This window comes from Calonectris borealis, chromosome 6 (assembly GCF_964195595.1).
Source record: "Calonectris borealis chromosome 6, bCalBor7.hap1.2, whole genome shotgun sequence".
Classification (NCBI taxonomy): Eukaryota; Metazoa; Chordata; class Aves; order Procellariiformes; family Procellariidae; genus Calonectris; species Calonectris borealis.
Window position 1 is genome coordinate 2261805 of NC_134317.1, and position 17048 is coordinate 2278852.

Here is a 17048-nt window from a genome sequence, read left to right on the forward strand (position 1 = left end):
GCTCGGTCTCCGCCGCGGTAGCCGCCCGCTGAGGCGGAGTCGCGTAATGGCGGCCGTCGCGGCGGCCCCGCCCCCTCACGTCACAGCGACGCGCCCGCCCCCGCCTCCCCCGTCCCTACGGTGGCCGCGGGGTCGCTGGTGGCGGCGCGGCGCGTTGCTCTCCCCGCTCCGCGGCCGGGCCGGTCAGGCGGTGAGGCGGAGAGGAGCGGGGTCGGCGGCGGCGATGTCCGAGCGTGAGCAGGCCCGGCGAGGCCCTAGCCCGCCTTTCCGCCGGCAAACCGGGCGCTGGGCCGGGCCCTGAGCCGCCCGCCGTCCGGGAGCGGGGTAACCCCGCGGTAGGCGCTGAGGAGCCGGCGAGGCCCGGAGCTGCCCCGGCTGAGGATGGGGATCCTCTTCACCAGGATATGGAGGCTGTTCAACCATCAGGGTGAGGGCAAGGCGGCGGGAGGCGGCGGCCCGTGGACGTCTCAGGTGCCGGGCCGGGCCTGAGGGCGATCCCCGGCGGGGTGAGGCGGCGGTTCCTCACCGCTCCGGGGGCGGCGGGAGGGCTTGGTGCGGCCGGGGTGGGTCGGGGGTGGGTGCCCGCCCTTGTAAACCGGCACAGCCTTGGCCACCGGGGCTAAAGGGCGAGGTGGCAGCGCTCCCGCAGCCCCGGCCGGGGGGGGGTGGCCCCGGAGGACAAGCTGCGGCCGGAAAAGTTGGGGGGTTTTAACCTTTTTTGCCTCTTCTAAGTCACTGGAAAGCTCATTTCTTGAAAGGGGGGTGTTAAATTATTAACGTGTGCCGAAAGAATACAGGTGTGTTGCGTTGTAGCGTGTAGCCTCATCTTGTCATCTGCAGAGTATGCTTTATTAATGGTCTTAGGTGATCAACCTCGATAGCTGGCAAAATTGCTCATTTACGGAGTAAATGTTATTTATAACTTCAGATTTGTAACGCCTGTCTCTTTACAGTAAGGTTTTAATGAGAGTTGTAACTTTAACTATAAAACACATGCTGACGCTCTTATCCGTGTTTATAAGGTCTTCTAAATTTGATCTTGAGTGAACTTAAATCCGCTTGCACCTGCATGTTGAATGTCCCAATTATATGCCCATTAACACTTAGTGCAAATCCAACAGAATACTTTTGTCTTGTAGCATCCAGCCCCACCTCAGATCTTCTGTTCCAACTGATTTCCTAACATCCACTATGCTGGCAACATCACACCAGAAACAAAAGTTCCTAGTTATGTGGGGTCAGGTAAGCAGATATTTTTACAATATTGTGCAGTTATGCAAAGTTATTAAAACTGGCATTTATATTTGATGGTATATAAGACAACTCTGCAAAACCACACAATATTGATAAAATCAAAACCAAGAAAACCCCACTTACCTGACCCCTATCCCCTCCCTCTCTCCTCTGTGACAAATCAATGTGAGTGTACTTTGCTAACAGAAGGAATTGATTGCTGGTCGTCTGAAGCTTGGGCAGACTTATAATGGCTTTTTGTTGCCCTTGTGGACCACTGGGGACGGGGACGGGGAGAAAACCCCTTCTTAAAAAGCTTTTACTTGCGTGAAGTCCCGTTGAAGCCAAGGTTATTTGTGCAAGTAAAAGTTGTGTAATATAGCTGAGAGCAGGCAGCGCTCACTCGTCCTGGAAATCATAAATTTGAATGTGCTTGGCAACGCCAGCTGTAGAATTCAAATTCAGTTTTGTGGTGTATAGGAAAGAAGGTGCTAAATAGAAACAATAATTGATTCTGGCATTGAGCTCCAAAATGTGTTCACATATGTGTCAGAGTAGTTTTGTGTAGTACTCGTTGGTTCATCTAAAACTAAGTTGGGTGAATGCATACTGTAAAATATTCGTAGGCAAATCTGTTCTCCAGGTTCCAAACCTGCTGAAAGGAAAAGAGGACACTGAGGGAGGCAGGTGGATCACCCTGCTTACACTGCAAATCAGCATTGTTGTGGCTTTTAACAACTCTTTGCAAAGAGATTAAGATGTTGCGGGCCATAATAAAAGTATGGCCTTGGAAATGAACATTTAATATGTGTAAGTATATGTTCTAGAGAACTACTGTAGTTGGCGGAATAGAGAGTTACAATCTGCAAAAATGTGTAGAAGCTTGGGAAAGGATTCCAGCGTGAGATTGCTCTAGCAGTTTAGAGAAGGAAAAAATCTGCATGTAATCTCTCAGAAATTGTTCCTGTAGATGTGCAGACGGGGAAAAATCGACAGTTGCTTACCTACTTACCTACTTAGAACAGTGCACGGGTTTGTACACCTCCACAGACAAATGAACTTTTAGGTATGGCCCATGAAATGTGGCACCTGAGGTTTGGCAGTGTTTGCTTAGGAAATCAGTCAAAAATGCAACAGTAACCTTGTTTCATAACACAGCTGTTATCGTGATAGCAGAGTTAACTCTGTGATTTACTAGTGATATTTTTATTTCAGAGCACAAAGTAATCATTGTTGGTCTGGATAATGCAGGAAAAACGACCATTCTTTATCAATTGTAAGTATGAACTGCAGATGACGTTTCACGTATTTCAAGGTGTGCATTGTATGTATTACTCTGACTTGTTGTCACTGCTTTCACTTTTAGTTTTTACTTTGAGAGCTTTACGCTGAAGATTACTGAACAGTATAGGTGGCAGTGGGCTCAAAGCATGCGTTTAGAGTTTGGAAAGGTCTGTATTTGGCCTGGTGTATGAATTAGGTTTTGTTTAGAGCTTTTATTTATCAGATTACATTGCTATTGCCACTTAATCACAACTACCTTTGGTGTCACCGTGTAGGCTGTTTGCCAATTCCATGAAATATGATTATATTGAGGGTTAGCCACAGGACAATGCTGCTAAACTGATCCATGCCGCAGGTGTAAATACTAAACAAATTGTTCTGTGAGTAGCAAAGCAGTGAAGCCTGACCTCTCCCTGCCGTGACTTGTGTCCTGCTTACCAAAATGTACTTTCATGCCATTTGTGGTACTGGATGAAGGAGGAAGGCTGAGCGCTGGCTGAATGCAGGACAACACAGCTCTGCGGCTGGTGGCAGCCCATGCTGTCGTGCAGCCTTTAATAGTGGCATTGACTTGTGTTTGTCTTGCATTAACCTTGCTACTGGTTTACATGAAACTTGTATGAGCTTCGTATCTCTGGTCCTAAACTGCATTTTGATAAAAGGGTACAAGTTTGTCCAAAGACTTGGAAGCTTCTAGGTGGGACAGGCGACTCAAGGTCTGTTTATAATAGAAACAGATTTGTGATTTCTCACGTGAAGTAGTCTGGTATTAGGAAGTGTTCCTGAGTCAGTATCAGAAATAATTCCTCTGAAGTGATATGGCCATACTGGTCCAATCCTACCTTTCTTAAACCTTTCTTAAAATGTTTGGGTTTTGTCAAATTATGATCTGCTTTTGCCTTTCTGAAACATGAAACTCGTGCAGCATTTCCAGCCACTTATGTCCTAGCACGCTCTGCAGAGAAAGTGAAAAGATGAAGGTGGTTGTCGTTATTTAATTTGGGAGTGAGAGATTTTAAAAAGCACAAGTATAACGAAGAATATGTTTTAAGACTAGTAACTGCTGCAGCTGAGGGCCATCCTAGGTGCATTTTAATGCTGCCTGTGCCTTTCCACTTCCTCCACAAACGTCTCATGATTCTTCTTCTCATCTTCTTATTTCTGCAGCCTCAGTGTTTTCTTTTCCCTTTTGTACAGTGGATCTCTATATGCCTCCTTTTTCTTTATACCCGTTTTAGCTCCACAGGACTTCCCCTTCTCTCTTCTTGTATTCCCCTTCCCCAGCTTGCTGCTTTGACAGAGCTCTGTACACGTACTGTCCTCTGTCCTCCCACTCGGCTCCTTCTTAAACCCTACCTCCATCTTTGCATATCCCATTTTTTTTCTCTTACCATTTCTTCGTGGCAGGTAAGTGTTTGAGTCCTTTCATAAGAGATGGGCCGAGATAACTAGCAGGACAACTAGTGTTGGTTAGTGCGCTGGCCATTACTTTGATGTCGTGGAGGGTCACAGCAGATGTTGGAGTGGCGATTCTTCTAACAGATCGCGGCAGCTCCACAGACACTTCATTTTTTCATGTTCATGTACTCAGATCTCCTCCCTCCCCTCGGGTAGCAGTAGGATTTTGTGATCAGGTGTCTAGAAATGCCATTAAGCTTCATACTCACCTTGTTTCAGTGGGGAGGAGGGAAGAATCCACCTATCGTATTGCAACTGCGAGATGCCAGCAGCTTGAACGTGAGAGGCTGCAGGTTCAGCCAAGGAAGGGGGATTCATGATACGTCTCCTCCAAGCATTAAAAGAACTCTGCTAAAATGTGTGTTTTAAATATGAAATCGGCCACAGGCACCTTCTTATATCGGTGTTATCCTTAATTTGATTTTATGGTTCTGTCTTCTAATCCTTCTCTTTCCCTTATATAGCTGCCTTCAAAAGTGTGTGGTGAGAAGTTTTCTTGTTATATGCTGCTAAGACACTAGGTTACTGGGATTCCTTTTCAGAACACCAGACCATCCCTTTATCTCCTTGGTTCTTTGTATCCTCTTCAAGAAATATTCTAGCACTGTTACAAGTCTCAAATTGCTGTCACTGTAACTAAAAGCTCTGCTATGCTTCAAAAAATGTTCATATAAAATGAAAAAATACATCAAGATTATCAGAAGAAAAATTAAGTTCTTTGAAAATGGTTGTCGTTTTCCTTGAAGCTACTTTTTAATTTTTTTGCATATCCCATACAGTAGAGTTTAAATAATTTGAACTTTAGGAGTATCCAGAGTACACATTTGGTTATCACTATTGATGTGAAACTGGTTGTCTTAATGACAAAGTTACACTCTGTATCTCTAAAGTTTCTCAATATTTTTGAAATATTTATGTCTGCATTTGTCTCCAAAAAGTAGTTATTGGATTATGCTGAGGGAGAGAGAAGAAAGTTTGGACATAAAGTAACTGAATTGTGAAGAAAGTACACTCTTAGTGGCCTATACTGGAACGAGAGCGAGATGTAGTATGTTTGGTGGAGCTGGATGATGAGTTGGTGTTTTTCTGCAACCTTGGAAATCTTGTGGCTTAACCACATTCTTGAAGCAAAACAACAGCTCGCTCCCATGCGTGCCAAAATCAGCCTGGAAAAAGAAAAGCTGACTGCTTAAAAGAGCTTCTGAAGCAAATATTGTCTCAGCTTTATGATTTAATTAATTATAATACAGTTTTGTTCATGAATGCTCTCTCAGCTGTATAATTCGATTATTATATAGTTCACTGAGTCCTTTTTTTTGCTATTTTTATTTATTGTTATTTTTATTTTTATTCGCCCTCCACCATCAAACCTTGTCTCTATTTGCTGCATAAGGAGCGTTTGCTAAAATTTGCCCACTAAGCTTTCTACCTCAGAATAACCATCAAGTTTAGGTTTTATAGAAGTAGGTCAATCTGGATCCTAAGATGCTTGATAATGCAGGTAACTTGCCAGTTTTTGCAGTTTCTCACCAAGTCGCCCTCTTCCCTCTGCAGCTCCATGAATGAAGTGGTGCATACCTCACCCACCATAGGGAGTAACGTGGAGGAGATCGTGGTTAACAACACGCGCTTTCTGATGTGGGATATCGGAGGGCAGGAGTCTCTTCGGTCTTCGTGGAACACCTACTATACAAACACCGAGGTGAGAATGAACGCCTTGCTGGAAGACTTGGTGTGGCTGTTGCTGGTGAGGGGGATACAGCGTACCCGAGATCTGTACCAGACACGCTTCCAGAGGGCGGCGTTAACTGTGCTTTGAATGTTACCGTAGCTACTGCAGGGTACTCCTGTTGTGATTTTTGAAGTCTCCTCCTTAGCAAACTGTTGTACGACTCGCTTTTCTATTTCTTACCTAAGATGCGTAATATGGAGTTGCAATTAAAGACAACTTGTTTGTAGGAGTCTGTTTCTGGGGATCTGCGGCCTTAGGGCAGGTGCTCAGTTTGTCTTGGTATTGCAGATCTTGTGGACCATGACTGCTCTATCTCTGTAGCAGGTACTCTAAAACCTGTGTAACCCCTCAGGAGTAAGGCTGAAAGCCCAAAAGTTTTCCTCCAAGACTGGGGGAGCTCTGTCTTGCAAGCTCCCATGAACAATTTACTTAAGGACCTCCAAGAATTTTAAGAACTCCTTAGCGATGAAGTTGCAGCACATATACTGAACTTGATTAAAATAATGGTTTAAGTTAAGGTTTCCTATGTGTTATCAATTGTGGTTTTTTAAAAAAAGGGTTTTTTTTATAATAATTAACTTTGGTCTCCTGTGCTTCCCTATAAGATGCTATGACATGTATCTGCATGTATGCTCTTGAAGTATGGAGCCTACGGGGTTTTTTAAATCCCTTGCAAATATCTATTTGCATGTTAGTATTTGAAGCAGAGGGAGAAAGCTGATACAGTTTACCTTTTTAAGGCTGCAACAAATTATTTGAGGGATCTTTGTGCTACCTCAGTTATGCTAAACAAAGAACAAACACAGATCTGGAATTACAGAAAAACACTTGCTTTCAATATAAATTTTTCACTCGGAAAACGGAAAGTCAAAAGATGTGTCAGAGCTACTTTTATATACAAACCACAGCATAAGTTGTAAACGATACCAGTGCTGTGGGTAATCACACTTGGGCTGGGAGCAGTGTATCTGGAATATGATGCTATCTGATAATCCAGCTGACTGTCTGGATAACGTGATGGGAACAGTAATCTGTTCTGCTGGCAGGTGTGTGGCCAGAAAGATAAAGTTTGTTCTCTGACTAATAACTTTTCACTTTTTAAAGTTTGTGATAGTTGTTGTGGACAGCACAGACAGAGAGAGAATTTCTGTGACTAAGGAAGAACTGTATAAAATGTTAGCACATGAGGTGAGTAGACCCTATGTTTTCTTTGTTTTAATATTTATTGTGGGTAAGATCTGGATGATACATGTTAAGGGAAGCAGATTCGCATGCTGTTTGTGACAGCTCTCACTTACGCCTGCTAGCTGGAGACAGACCAGAATGGAGAGAGGCCTCTCCAGTGAAGGCCAAGGCAAACGTTAACAGCCACGGTCTCCCAGCTGCGGGTAGTACTGTATCAGAGCTGTCCTCTGCCTGCTAGAGGCTCTGTCTTTTCTGAAGCGCCTAATAAAGCTGTAAGTTAATACCAAATTACTGAAGAGAATGCCCACAAAAGTAGTTTTTCAACTTCTGAGTGCTTCAGTGAAACAGAAGTTGGGACCTGTAAATGACTTTTGTGGGTTTTGGACTTCAATCCATGTCAATATCTGAATGAGATCCTTTTAAAAAAATGTTGTTTCCTCCAACAACTTAATTACTATTTTTGATAGCTTCGTGGTTGCTTGATGTTTTCTGTTTTCACAGTGAAACAGAAAACACCTTAATAATATGTCTTATAGGAACCAGCTATAAAACTGAAGAAACGGACTGCCTATGGCTACCATAGCCATCATTCTGTTTGTACTTGGAATTACAGAATGAGAGTATAATTTGCTAACTTGTAAAGACCCTCTTTAAAATTGAGCCCTGTGTCAGGTCTAAAAATGAGCTATCTGGGTCTGATTCAGAAATACTGGACTGCCGTATAAGCCAAGGAGCTGAATGTCCCAAAGACTTTAATCTGTCCATGCAGCGCAGCAGGACCAGAGCCCTGATTTTTACTAAAGATGTGTTTATATAAGCGTGACTACTGCTGGGACTTGTAAGACAAGTTTAATGCAAACTGGATCAGTTTGTATGAAATGACACTGAGCTTCCAAATTGAAGTGTCAGAATACAAAGGTGTGCATAAAATTGATGGCATTATATCCCAAAATATTACATCTATATTTAAACTATAGCCACTGTTTAGTAGATGACTGCAGGAAGGGCAAAGACTGCCTATGTATTTCCTTTGAGCGATCATGGTAATCTAAAGCATTTGAGAAAAAACAAGTGCTTTGCCTAGTGTCTTGAATTTCTAATTTTTGGTATTTAAATTATGTTTACTCTAATAAAATAAATTCTTATAAAGTAGGTCTGGCTTTCTTGGTTGTGGTGGGGTGTTAAATGTGGCATGGGGGGACTGTGGCCATTGGGTCTGCTGCTGTCATAATGAGAATTTAGATGTACTCCTCAGTCTGTTGCAGTTGCTAAACAAAATTGCATCTTCTGTTTTGTAATCTATAAAGGAAGATGCCGAAGTTGTTAACGAACTGAATTTGAAATGAGGGAAGTCTGGAACTCCAAGTGGCATGAATGCCCTTGCTTCGTGTTGGGAGACTATTTCTGTGCTCCGAAAGCACCCATCTAACAGTAAACGTGCCCATTGTTTTACAACAGGATGTTTTCAGTATATTCTGCTAACTCTCCAGATGCTATGACTTTGAAGAGAACAACAATACATATAAGCTGAAATGAAAGTCAAATATTTATTTAGAATAGCTTTTCCTTGCAGTCCTCGAAAATCTTTTATTTCTGCTATCCAGTTCAATTGAATTTCTGTTAAGACAAAATTGAGTTGCCCAGGTCAGTTCCAACTATTTTCTGGACCAGTAGATCGTTTGGGAATTAATCTTACTGCTTGTAAAAATTAGTGTGCCGTATAGGCATTTAAGTGAATGAGTTGTCTTGGCTTCCTGGGAAGACCTTTTTACTTTCGGAGGGACAGATTTTCAATAATACGTGCCTGTGCTCGTGTAATTCCAAGCAGCTTGAGATAAAATAAGCTTGCCCCTAGAGTCGTTGTTCTCTAAATTGTTAGTACTGATGTTTTAAATATTGCATGGGCCTTATAAAGAAATTCATTGTAATATGCTTGTTCATGTAGACGTCCATCCTTTGATTCTAAAGTAGTGCAAGTGGTGATTTTCTGCAAATTCTGTGTATCCTCTAAATAAAATATTACTGCAGCTTGCTTTACACTGTTAGTGGCAGTCTTAATGCTTCTTAATGGGTGGGATTTCCCTCGCAGAGGGCTGCTGCGCAGGCAGAGTGTACTTCTGGCGCTGGTGAGCCGCGGTGCCAGGCTGGGTGCCAGCATGCACGCTGCCGGCACTTACTGCGGTCAGGCTTGGCAAGGTTTTACCAGTGCTTAAAACGTTCTGGTGGGGTAACCCACGGTTGCCCCACGTAAGAGCTGCTGCGCAGTCTACTAATTTGGTACTAAAATCAATCTTAACGGTATGGTAATACATAGAAGTGTGGTGTATACACAAAAGGCAGGCTGAGGAGAAGGCAGGGATTGGTTTGGATACACAGGCAGGAATGACCTGCAAGGTCAGGGCTAAACGGGAGGCCTCGACTGTTGGAAGTATGTGGCATTATTGCAACTGCACACGTACAGAGGTACAGGGTGCCTCTGATCCTCACGGAGCACAACTAAATATTGTATGTGGTTTTACAGATCATCAGGCAAAAATTGGACATTTGGTCTGCTGGATCAAAGGATTTTCTGAAGTTGCATGTCAGTCAGCCTGCAGCATTTTATAGTTTAGGGTTTTTCTTTTTTTGCTGGGGCTTAAGGTTCTCTACTTTGGTATCACATCTTTTGACTCCAAGGGCTGATTTGTAATCATCATCTTTTTTCTTCTTTCTCCCTAGGACTTAAAAAAAGCAGGTTTGCTGATCTTTGCTAACAAGCAAGATGTTAAAGAGTGTATGACAGTAGCTGAAATATCTCAGTTTCTGAAACTGACTTCAATTAAGGATCACCAGTGGCACATTCAGGCGTGCTGTGCTCTAACTGGAGAGGGGTAAGAGTTATTCTTGTCTGTAGGAGGGGAATCGTGAACTATTTTGGTATTTTTATTGTGGCGTTTGGTTTTAACACACATTCCTCCCCTGTCAATAATAATGTTACACTTAAAGATTTTTGGGCTCAGAACATACTGACTTAGGATCAGTGTGATCTGAAAACCAACTTTCACATCGAATCCGCAGTCTCACCTCACAGTGATAAAACTATATGATTTGGGCCTAATGAGGGCAGGGGTGGGAACGACCTAAAATCTGTTCTGGTTTATTAAGAATAATCATAATTAGAGATAACTTCAGTGTATGTCTTGAAGTGCTGGGATCTGAAGTCTCTCACCTGTAGATTGCATAATAAGATCTAGGAAATACTGCGCTCGGAGAGAATTGTTTCTGGAAATGATTCCTTCAGTCAGAATTACAGAGTTCTTAGGAAGAATTTAAATTGGTGCCATGGAATTATCTTTGAAGTTATCCTGAGAAGTGCATGTATTCCTTAAAAATTATCTCTTTTGTTTACAGACTGTGCCAAGGACTCGAATGGATGATGTCAAGACTTAAGATCAGATGATTTTTAATGACCTCTTTGCACAGACATTGCTTAAAAAGAGCTGTACCCATGATTACCTTCACAGTGGCAGAATTAATGGGTTAGATGTATTTATACTGAACTGATTTCAACTTTATTTTCTACATAGATGCACACACACATACGTGTATATAAATTAAGACCATTCAGCAAAAAGAAAGATGCAGTTGATGGCTCCAGTTTGGTTTCCTGTTTGTTTTCCTCTGAGGATGCATTTAAAAGCTGTGATCAACCTTCTTTTCAAGATACAGCCACTCAGAACAGTCCAATGTTGAGCACGGTGAAGATGAAGTGAAAGGAAGGAGCTTTTAATTTTGAGTTTTATTATTCCATTGTAGTCCTCTCTAGTTGAAGATGTTGGCTTCATTATTCCAGTAAATTAGCAAACAAATCAATGGCATAGATATCAACTTTCCAGTATTTTTAAGGTTACCGATGTTACAAATGCAAAAATATTTTCCTGTATGTGTACTGTACATATTTGTGTATATTTATACCTCAATTTTAGGTTAATTGCAATCTGTTCAGACCAGTGTGTAAAGCGGAATCAGTATGTCGACTGTAGTACTAATATTTGACATCGCCAACGTGTCATGACTTCTTTTCCTTTATCTGTATGGCTGTAACATCCATCAGACAGTTGGCTCACCACAACTTTATAAAGCGAACTCTCTCTTAAGACCATTGGTTGTTTCTCATATGCTGTTTCAGTTAGGGAGGATGCCATAATGGATTGGGGCATATGGACTGAGCTTCAAATTACAGTGTCGGCAAACAGTAAAAATTTGCCAAAGAGGTTAAAATGAAACATCTTCTTTTTTCATTGTAGTCATCATTGGATTGGGTGATTCCAAAAAGTGATGTCATACTGTCCTATGGTACTGCTTTTCTGTTTTTTGCAGTACTGTTCATTTATGACTCAAGTCTAGTACCTTTAGCTGTCATAAAGGGAAAAATGTCATCATTTGTTTTTTTTTCTTAACCAAAGAGGCACAAAAGTATGTTTAAAAGTCCCACTGGAATCTTACAAAACAAGTCATACTCTGTATTAAGTGTTTTTCAGAGGAAGGCACACTTCTCTTTGATAGCATAAAATGTACATATATCTATATGCAAAGGATGGAACTGGGATGGGGAAGGGGAACAAAACAGATTACACTACTTGAAAAGCTCTAAGTGACCCCTTGATCATGTTCCCACAGAAGTTCCAGGGCAGTACTTCTTGAAAATGTAACTCCCTTGCATGGTCCCCAGGTGAGTCATAAAGAAGCGTCAGAACACTATGTGATTATCTTTTCTTACTGTAGTACCTAATGGGATGGATGTCCCATATGGAAGTTGTTCAGATTTACCATTTTAAAGGATACAGGCTTTTCAGTGGGATGACAGTTGGATGGTTTGAAATGTTGTCAGTATTGTGAAAATGTACGTAGCCTTAATCGTAGGCTTTTCTGTTGGAGATGTATGTTTGGGCAGTATAGCAAAATTAAATAAAACTTTGTTTAAAATGTCCTTCCCTTTCTTAGCTCATACATCTGATAAGGATGGAAAAGACATTTTAAAGAAAAAGCTTAGTTTGAAGTTCTTAAGGTGCTTATCTTTGGTTATGGGATAATCTAGTCAGCGCACCTGCCTTCCCATTTGCCTGCTTCTCTGGGGATCACGTGAATTTGTGGGGAAAAGAAGGGAGGCAATTTCAAAAGTCTGTATTTAACAAAGGCAGGTAAAGAATTGAACTTTTTAATATATTTTTGGTATCTCTTTATGATGCTCACTGGCTAGGGAATCTGCTGTCTTTGGTAAACATTTTAATGTGTACATGCATATATTTATAGTGCATGCACATAGATATTGGTATTTAACTGGTGTATTGCAAAATGTATAAATGTCTGAAGAAATAACAATTTAATGCAAAGACTTTCTCAGTTTATCTGATAGTATCTTCAAGAAATGAGCTCTGTGCACACTTGCATATGAAATGGAATTGTACGTTTTCTAGTCTTAAAAAAGAAAAAGCAGACTTGCTTATAAACCCAAGTATTTGGTTTTTGAGTCTTATGTCTTCCTTTTCATCCCTTTAAAATATTTTGCTTCAGTATTGTTAAATACTGCATACTTGTGCCTGAATCTGCACAGGTTGTCTTGTTGGTTTTTTGTTTGTTTTTAAGAAGACGCGTTGTTCCTGTTAATGAAAGACAAGTCATGGAGACTATTTTAATACCTGCTGCTTGCTGAAATTTGCTGCTTAGTCCTTTGCTTAAATTTGTAGGACTTAGTACGTCCATATAATGAAAGCGTGGTGGTTTTTTCCAGGTATGGCTTATGCTGCAACTAGACATCTTACGTTTACACATAAGTAAACTTATGTTTACTCTTTTTCCCTCTCGGTATCCTGGCCACTTCCGCTTTCTGTGTCCTCTGTGATACTGCGTGGTTCATGTCATCTTTGTTTCACAAGAGGCAACAGACCCTAGCAGGGATTTGGGAATAACTGCACACGTGAAGACTGCCTGTTAAAACCATGTCTTTTGTGCCCTAAGGAGTTTATAAAATTCTTGTCTGTGTGTTGGGTGGTGAGCAATCCAGCCTTAACCCGACCCAAAAAAGGTGTGTGTCATGTCATGTATAACGATGAGTCGTCTTTTCTATCTATTTTGTGATCCCACAGTGTTTTACAGGACAGATTTGCTCTTCGGTAGCAAAAATTCAGTGGTGGCCAATGCTTACTGACGCATTGCGTGCCTGTAGCACTCTTGACTGAGGCTTAGGAATCAAAGGAGTTCACACCTTCGTTTTAAGTTCTGGATTTGCAGTCTCTAAGGATGATGGATTTTGTCTATAGTAGCTGGGAAACTCTTTGTCACCCCGTTGTAAACAGAGGTGACAATTCCAAATTCTCGCCTTGCGTGGTTGGTGTGATCGTGCTTTAAGTGCAGCAAAGCATAGTGAAAGCGGAATAGTGTCATCCAGACGTCGCAGTGAAAGTTTTTGTAGGGAAGTGTGTCTGCCTGAAGGTTCTTCATGAGATCAAGGGTGTTTGCTCAGATACTAATGAGATGAACATTAGAAGAATATACAAGTATATACCCTCATGGTAGCGTTGTGGCTGTGACAGTCCTTCCCTACACGCCTTGCCTTTTGTGGAATGTTAGAAGTGTTTTTAAATTTAGTCACCTAGTAGAGCTGGAGAAAAGCAGACAAACTTTTGAACACAAAACCCCTTTTTGTATGTGCTTCTTGTTTACAGCTTTTTTTTTCCCCCTGTAGGACAATTGACATTTTTCTCACAACCCTGTCCATAGAAAAGCAAGTTAACTTTGCATCAGTGCTGTTTTCAGCTTCACTCGGTTATTGTTTGGAAGTGATTGTCTTAACATGAGTCATGACCTTGATTTGTATTGCTTTTGTGTTTTCACCCTCTGCGTGTTGTGTTGCCTTGGCTTTCAGCTAAAGCTTAAGATTACTTTGCCTTTGTTCTTCATGAAATTCATTCTTAGGATATTATGCAGAAAAAGAGAGGGGTCTTTAAAAATGTTTATTTAAGTTTATGCTGCAGAATGCCATTTTGCTAGCAGAAAATATAGCAGTAAGCCATATTTCAGTAACCTAATACTTAAAATGTTTCTTTTGGTTTAGCAAATAATAAACTTGGTAAATCAGCTCTACAATATGCTGCTCCTGTGATCTGAAAAATTACACGGGTTTTAATTGTGAGGAAAGGTGGGATATAGAACTTGGAATATGTGAACAGGGATCTACCTAGCTTCATTTTTAATTTTTTTCTTTTTTTTTTTTCCAGGGAGGCTTAATAGCTGTTTTCCTATGCATTATGTAGTATGTTACTAGGTGTATGTGTGCATGTATGAATGTTAAACGTATTTGATGGGCACCTACTACAGTCTATGCAGCGCAAGTGCCTAAAACTAATTGAGTAACCGTTTTTTTTTTCGTCCTATGCTATAATTTCCATTTTCCTTAAAATAGATATATTTGTATAAAAACATCTAAATGTGTGTAAATGAGTGTTTTTTCCCCTCCCGACAAACTGGTTTTAGCATGATCTATGACAGTTCTTTCTATCCTCTACATTCCAAGCACTTTTCCATTTAGCTAGCTTTCTTTGTCAGAGGAAATATTAAATTTGTCCTTGTATCAGATTGGTTAGCTGGAACTCTGTTTAAATAACTTCATCCAAGAATACTTAGCCTTGTAAGCATCCTCATGTAAGTAGTTCCTTTTTAATTGGCTAGTAAAACATTAACTTTGCTACTGTCAGACTAATTATGTCTGAAAAATAGTTTTTCAGCTAATTCAAATGAATGTAATATTAAGCCTTTAAATGGTGCATCATTGAGCATTATGGGACAAGAATGATTTGATGTCATGAAGAACAGCACTAAGAAAGAAAAACGTCTTTGCATATAGTTGTGATATGTATTATAAATACAAATGTGACTTGAATATAATTGTTGCAGCGAATATATTAAATGTACAAAACCGAGAAATTATAAGTGGTTGCCACTGTAACTTTTTTACAATGTGCTTTAGAATCGTAAGCAGAAATTAGCAGAAATTATATTCTTGCCTTACTAGGGTTTTACTGGTTAATTTTTATATTGTACAGAAACTTTTTTTGAAAATGTTCTTCACGTCAGATAGTAGCCTTTATTCATAACAGGATCATACTCATGTACCGCCCTTAGCCTTTTAAGCCAGATTTCTTGTGAGTAAGGACACAAGTTGGGCGAGGTTTTTTAAGCTTTTCCTATTTGTAAATTTAGAAAACTTAGCTGATAGTGAATTCAGTTAGAAAATGCTGCTTTACCTAGAAGGCTGTATATCATTCTTCGTAAATCATCGGCTCAGTGTTACTCTTGTAAAACACTTCCTGCATCAAACACTGTGGAGGGTAGAAGAGGTGGCCAAGAAAATACATATTCTCCTGCGGAGAGATTCAAAGATTAAAAAAAAAAAAAAAAAGGAACAAAAAACCTCAGATTGGAAAGTCTGAGCACTTTTATAGCTAATAAATTGAAGAATTGGTAGTATTTGATAGAGGAATGGTAACCGATCCAGTTTAAGCTGCGTCTGTATTATGTTTTCCTGAATGTTTTCGACACATCCTCAACTTTCTTACTACATTCTTTTCCAAAACCTTTAATCCTGTAGCCGCAGTCCTGTACTCGGCCTGTACGTGCTGCTCTGGATCCAAGTCTGCCCCTCCGGCTCTCCGGGCAGCGGCGAGCAGGTGTCGGCGGGAACCGAGCTCCTTGTCCCTAGGCTCTCCCAAATCCTGGATTATAATACTAACCTCCAACACTAAACCCGTATTCTTTGAGTAGAAAGTAAACTTCTCAGATCAGTATACTAATGATGTAGTTACGTTATAGTATATTATCTGTCTGTTTTTTAAAAATGCAAAGTCCGTATGTACACACATTAATCATATGACCAGGGTCATATTTCTTTTGATCACTTGTATTTTGTACTTCTCTTTCTAAAAAGTTTGTCGTCTTTTTGAAAGAAATGCATAACGTATGTGGCTAACACTGATACTGCAATAAAATTTCATTCCAGAACGTACAAAATTATTGCTTCAAATTAATACCGAGACTTGCGAGGGCTGCATTTCCTGGCTTGAGCACTTCTATGTCTGAAACTTAGGCATGTTTATTAAAGTAATTTAGCTAAAACTTTTTATAAAGCTATTTATTATAATAAAGGTCAATTATGATTCTATTAAGTAACTTTTCCCGAAATTTTATTAGAACATTCCTTGAATTGTTTCCCCCCTTACTTCTTTCTGTCTTTCCTGGCTTTTAAAATCTCATTTTCGTTTAGTTGAAGGGAACTTATCCAGTTCTTTTAATTCTTGTTGAAGAAGTGAAACAAACACAAATTTGATCTGGAATTGTTGGGGGGGAGCTGTGTATGAGCATATATATACATTTATAGATAATGTCAGAATTGCCAATTCTTGAAAACCTACCAGTATTTATTATTTTAAGATGAAGGCACTTGTCAAAAACTTGTCAAAATTTTACTGTTTGCATTAAACCTTGTGTGAGTATGTGTTGTGGTGAAACTTTTCAAAGCAAATACATGATTTCTGACCTAGCATATGGGGTTGTCTAGGCGCTGTTGGGGTGAAATCGCTGTTCTGCCAAACCCGTGATGGCGGGGTTTGTATTGGGAGATTGCTTGGCACTTGGGACAAGTTTGGTAATAAGTATGTGTTGGCTGGTTTCAAATAGAATGGAAATTAAAGTTAATGGTGAAATGCTCTTTTTCTATAGAAAATGCTGAATTCCAGAGGCGTACCACTCCTGCATACGCACATGTCGAACGCTGGTATTTGCAGCCTTGGGAGTGGGGGGGGTTACAGGTAACTTCTTCGAAAGCAAAAGAGATGAAGCCAAAGCTGGGTTAAAAAATAAAATTACCGTGTTACCGTGCTAAAGGTGTGTTGCTGGTCAGCTCTGCAAGCCGAACAGCCTTGTTCCATGTGTGTTAATTTTGGACTTCTTGCTTCATTTCTAACTGTGCAATATTGGTATCCATGTGGTAATCTTGCAGAATGACTTCTCTGTTAAGTAATGCGTAGGCAGACGATGTCGTTAACTGAGTTTTGAGGAATAAGGAAATGCATCAACCCCTCTGTTTCGATGGCGTAAGAGATGGCAAAATGCTTTTCCGCAC

The 17048-nt window shown here is 40.6% G+C and overlaps 1 protein-coding gene across 5 annotated transcripts; it reads left to right on the forward strand.

Annotated features, from left to right (window-relative positions):
- Window positions 1–106: 106 nt before the first annotated feature.
- ARL5A (ARF like GTPase 5A) lies at window positions 107–15340 on the forward strand. Of its 5 annotated transcripts, XM_075152664.1 has the most exons (7): window positions 110–427; window positions 1140–1242; window positions 2449–2509; window positions 5530–5677; window positions 6812–6895; window positions 9611–9762; window positions 10283–15340. In XM_075152664.1, exons 4-7 carry the CDS (start codon window positions 5534–5536, stop codon window positions 10329–10331), a joined length of 429 nt encoding a protein of 142 aa, XP_075008765.1. In that variant the 5' UTR covers window positions 110–427; window positions 1140–1242; window positions 2449–2509; window positions 5530–5533; the 3' UTR covers window positions 10332–15340. The 5 variants fall into 5 exon arrangements, with proteins under 5 accessions (XP_075008764.1, XP_075008762.1, XP_075008763.1 ...); XM_075152661.1 differs by lacking the exon at window positions 1140–1242 and having other exon boundaries at window positions 109–427; XM_075152665.1 differs by lacking the exon at window positions 1140–1242 and having other exon boundaries at window positions 392–471.
- The last annotated feature ends 1708 nt before the right edge of the window (window positions 15341–17048 follow it).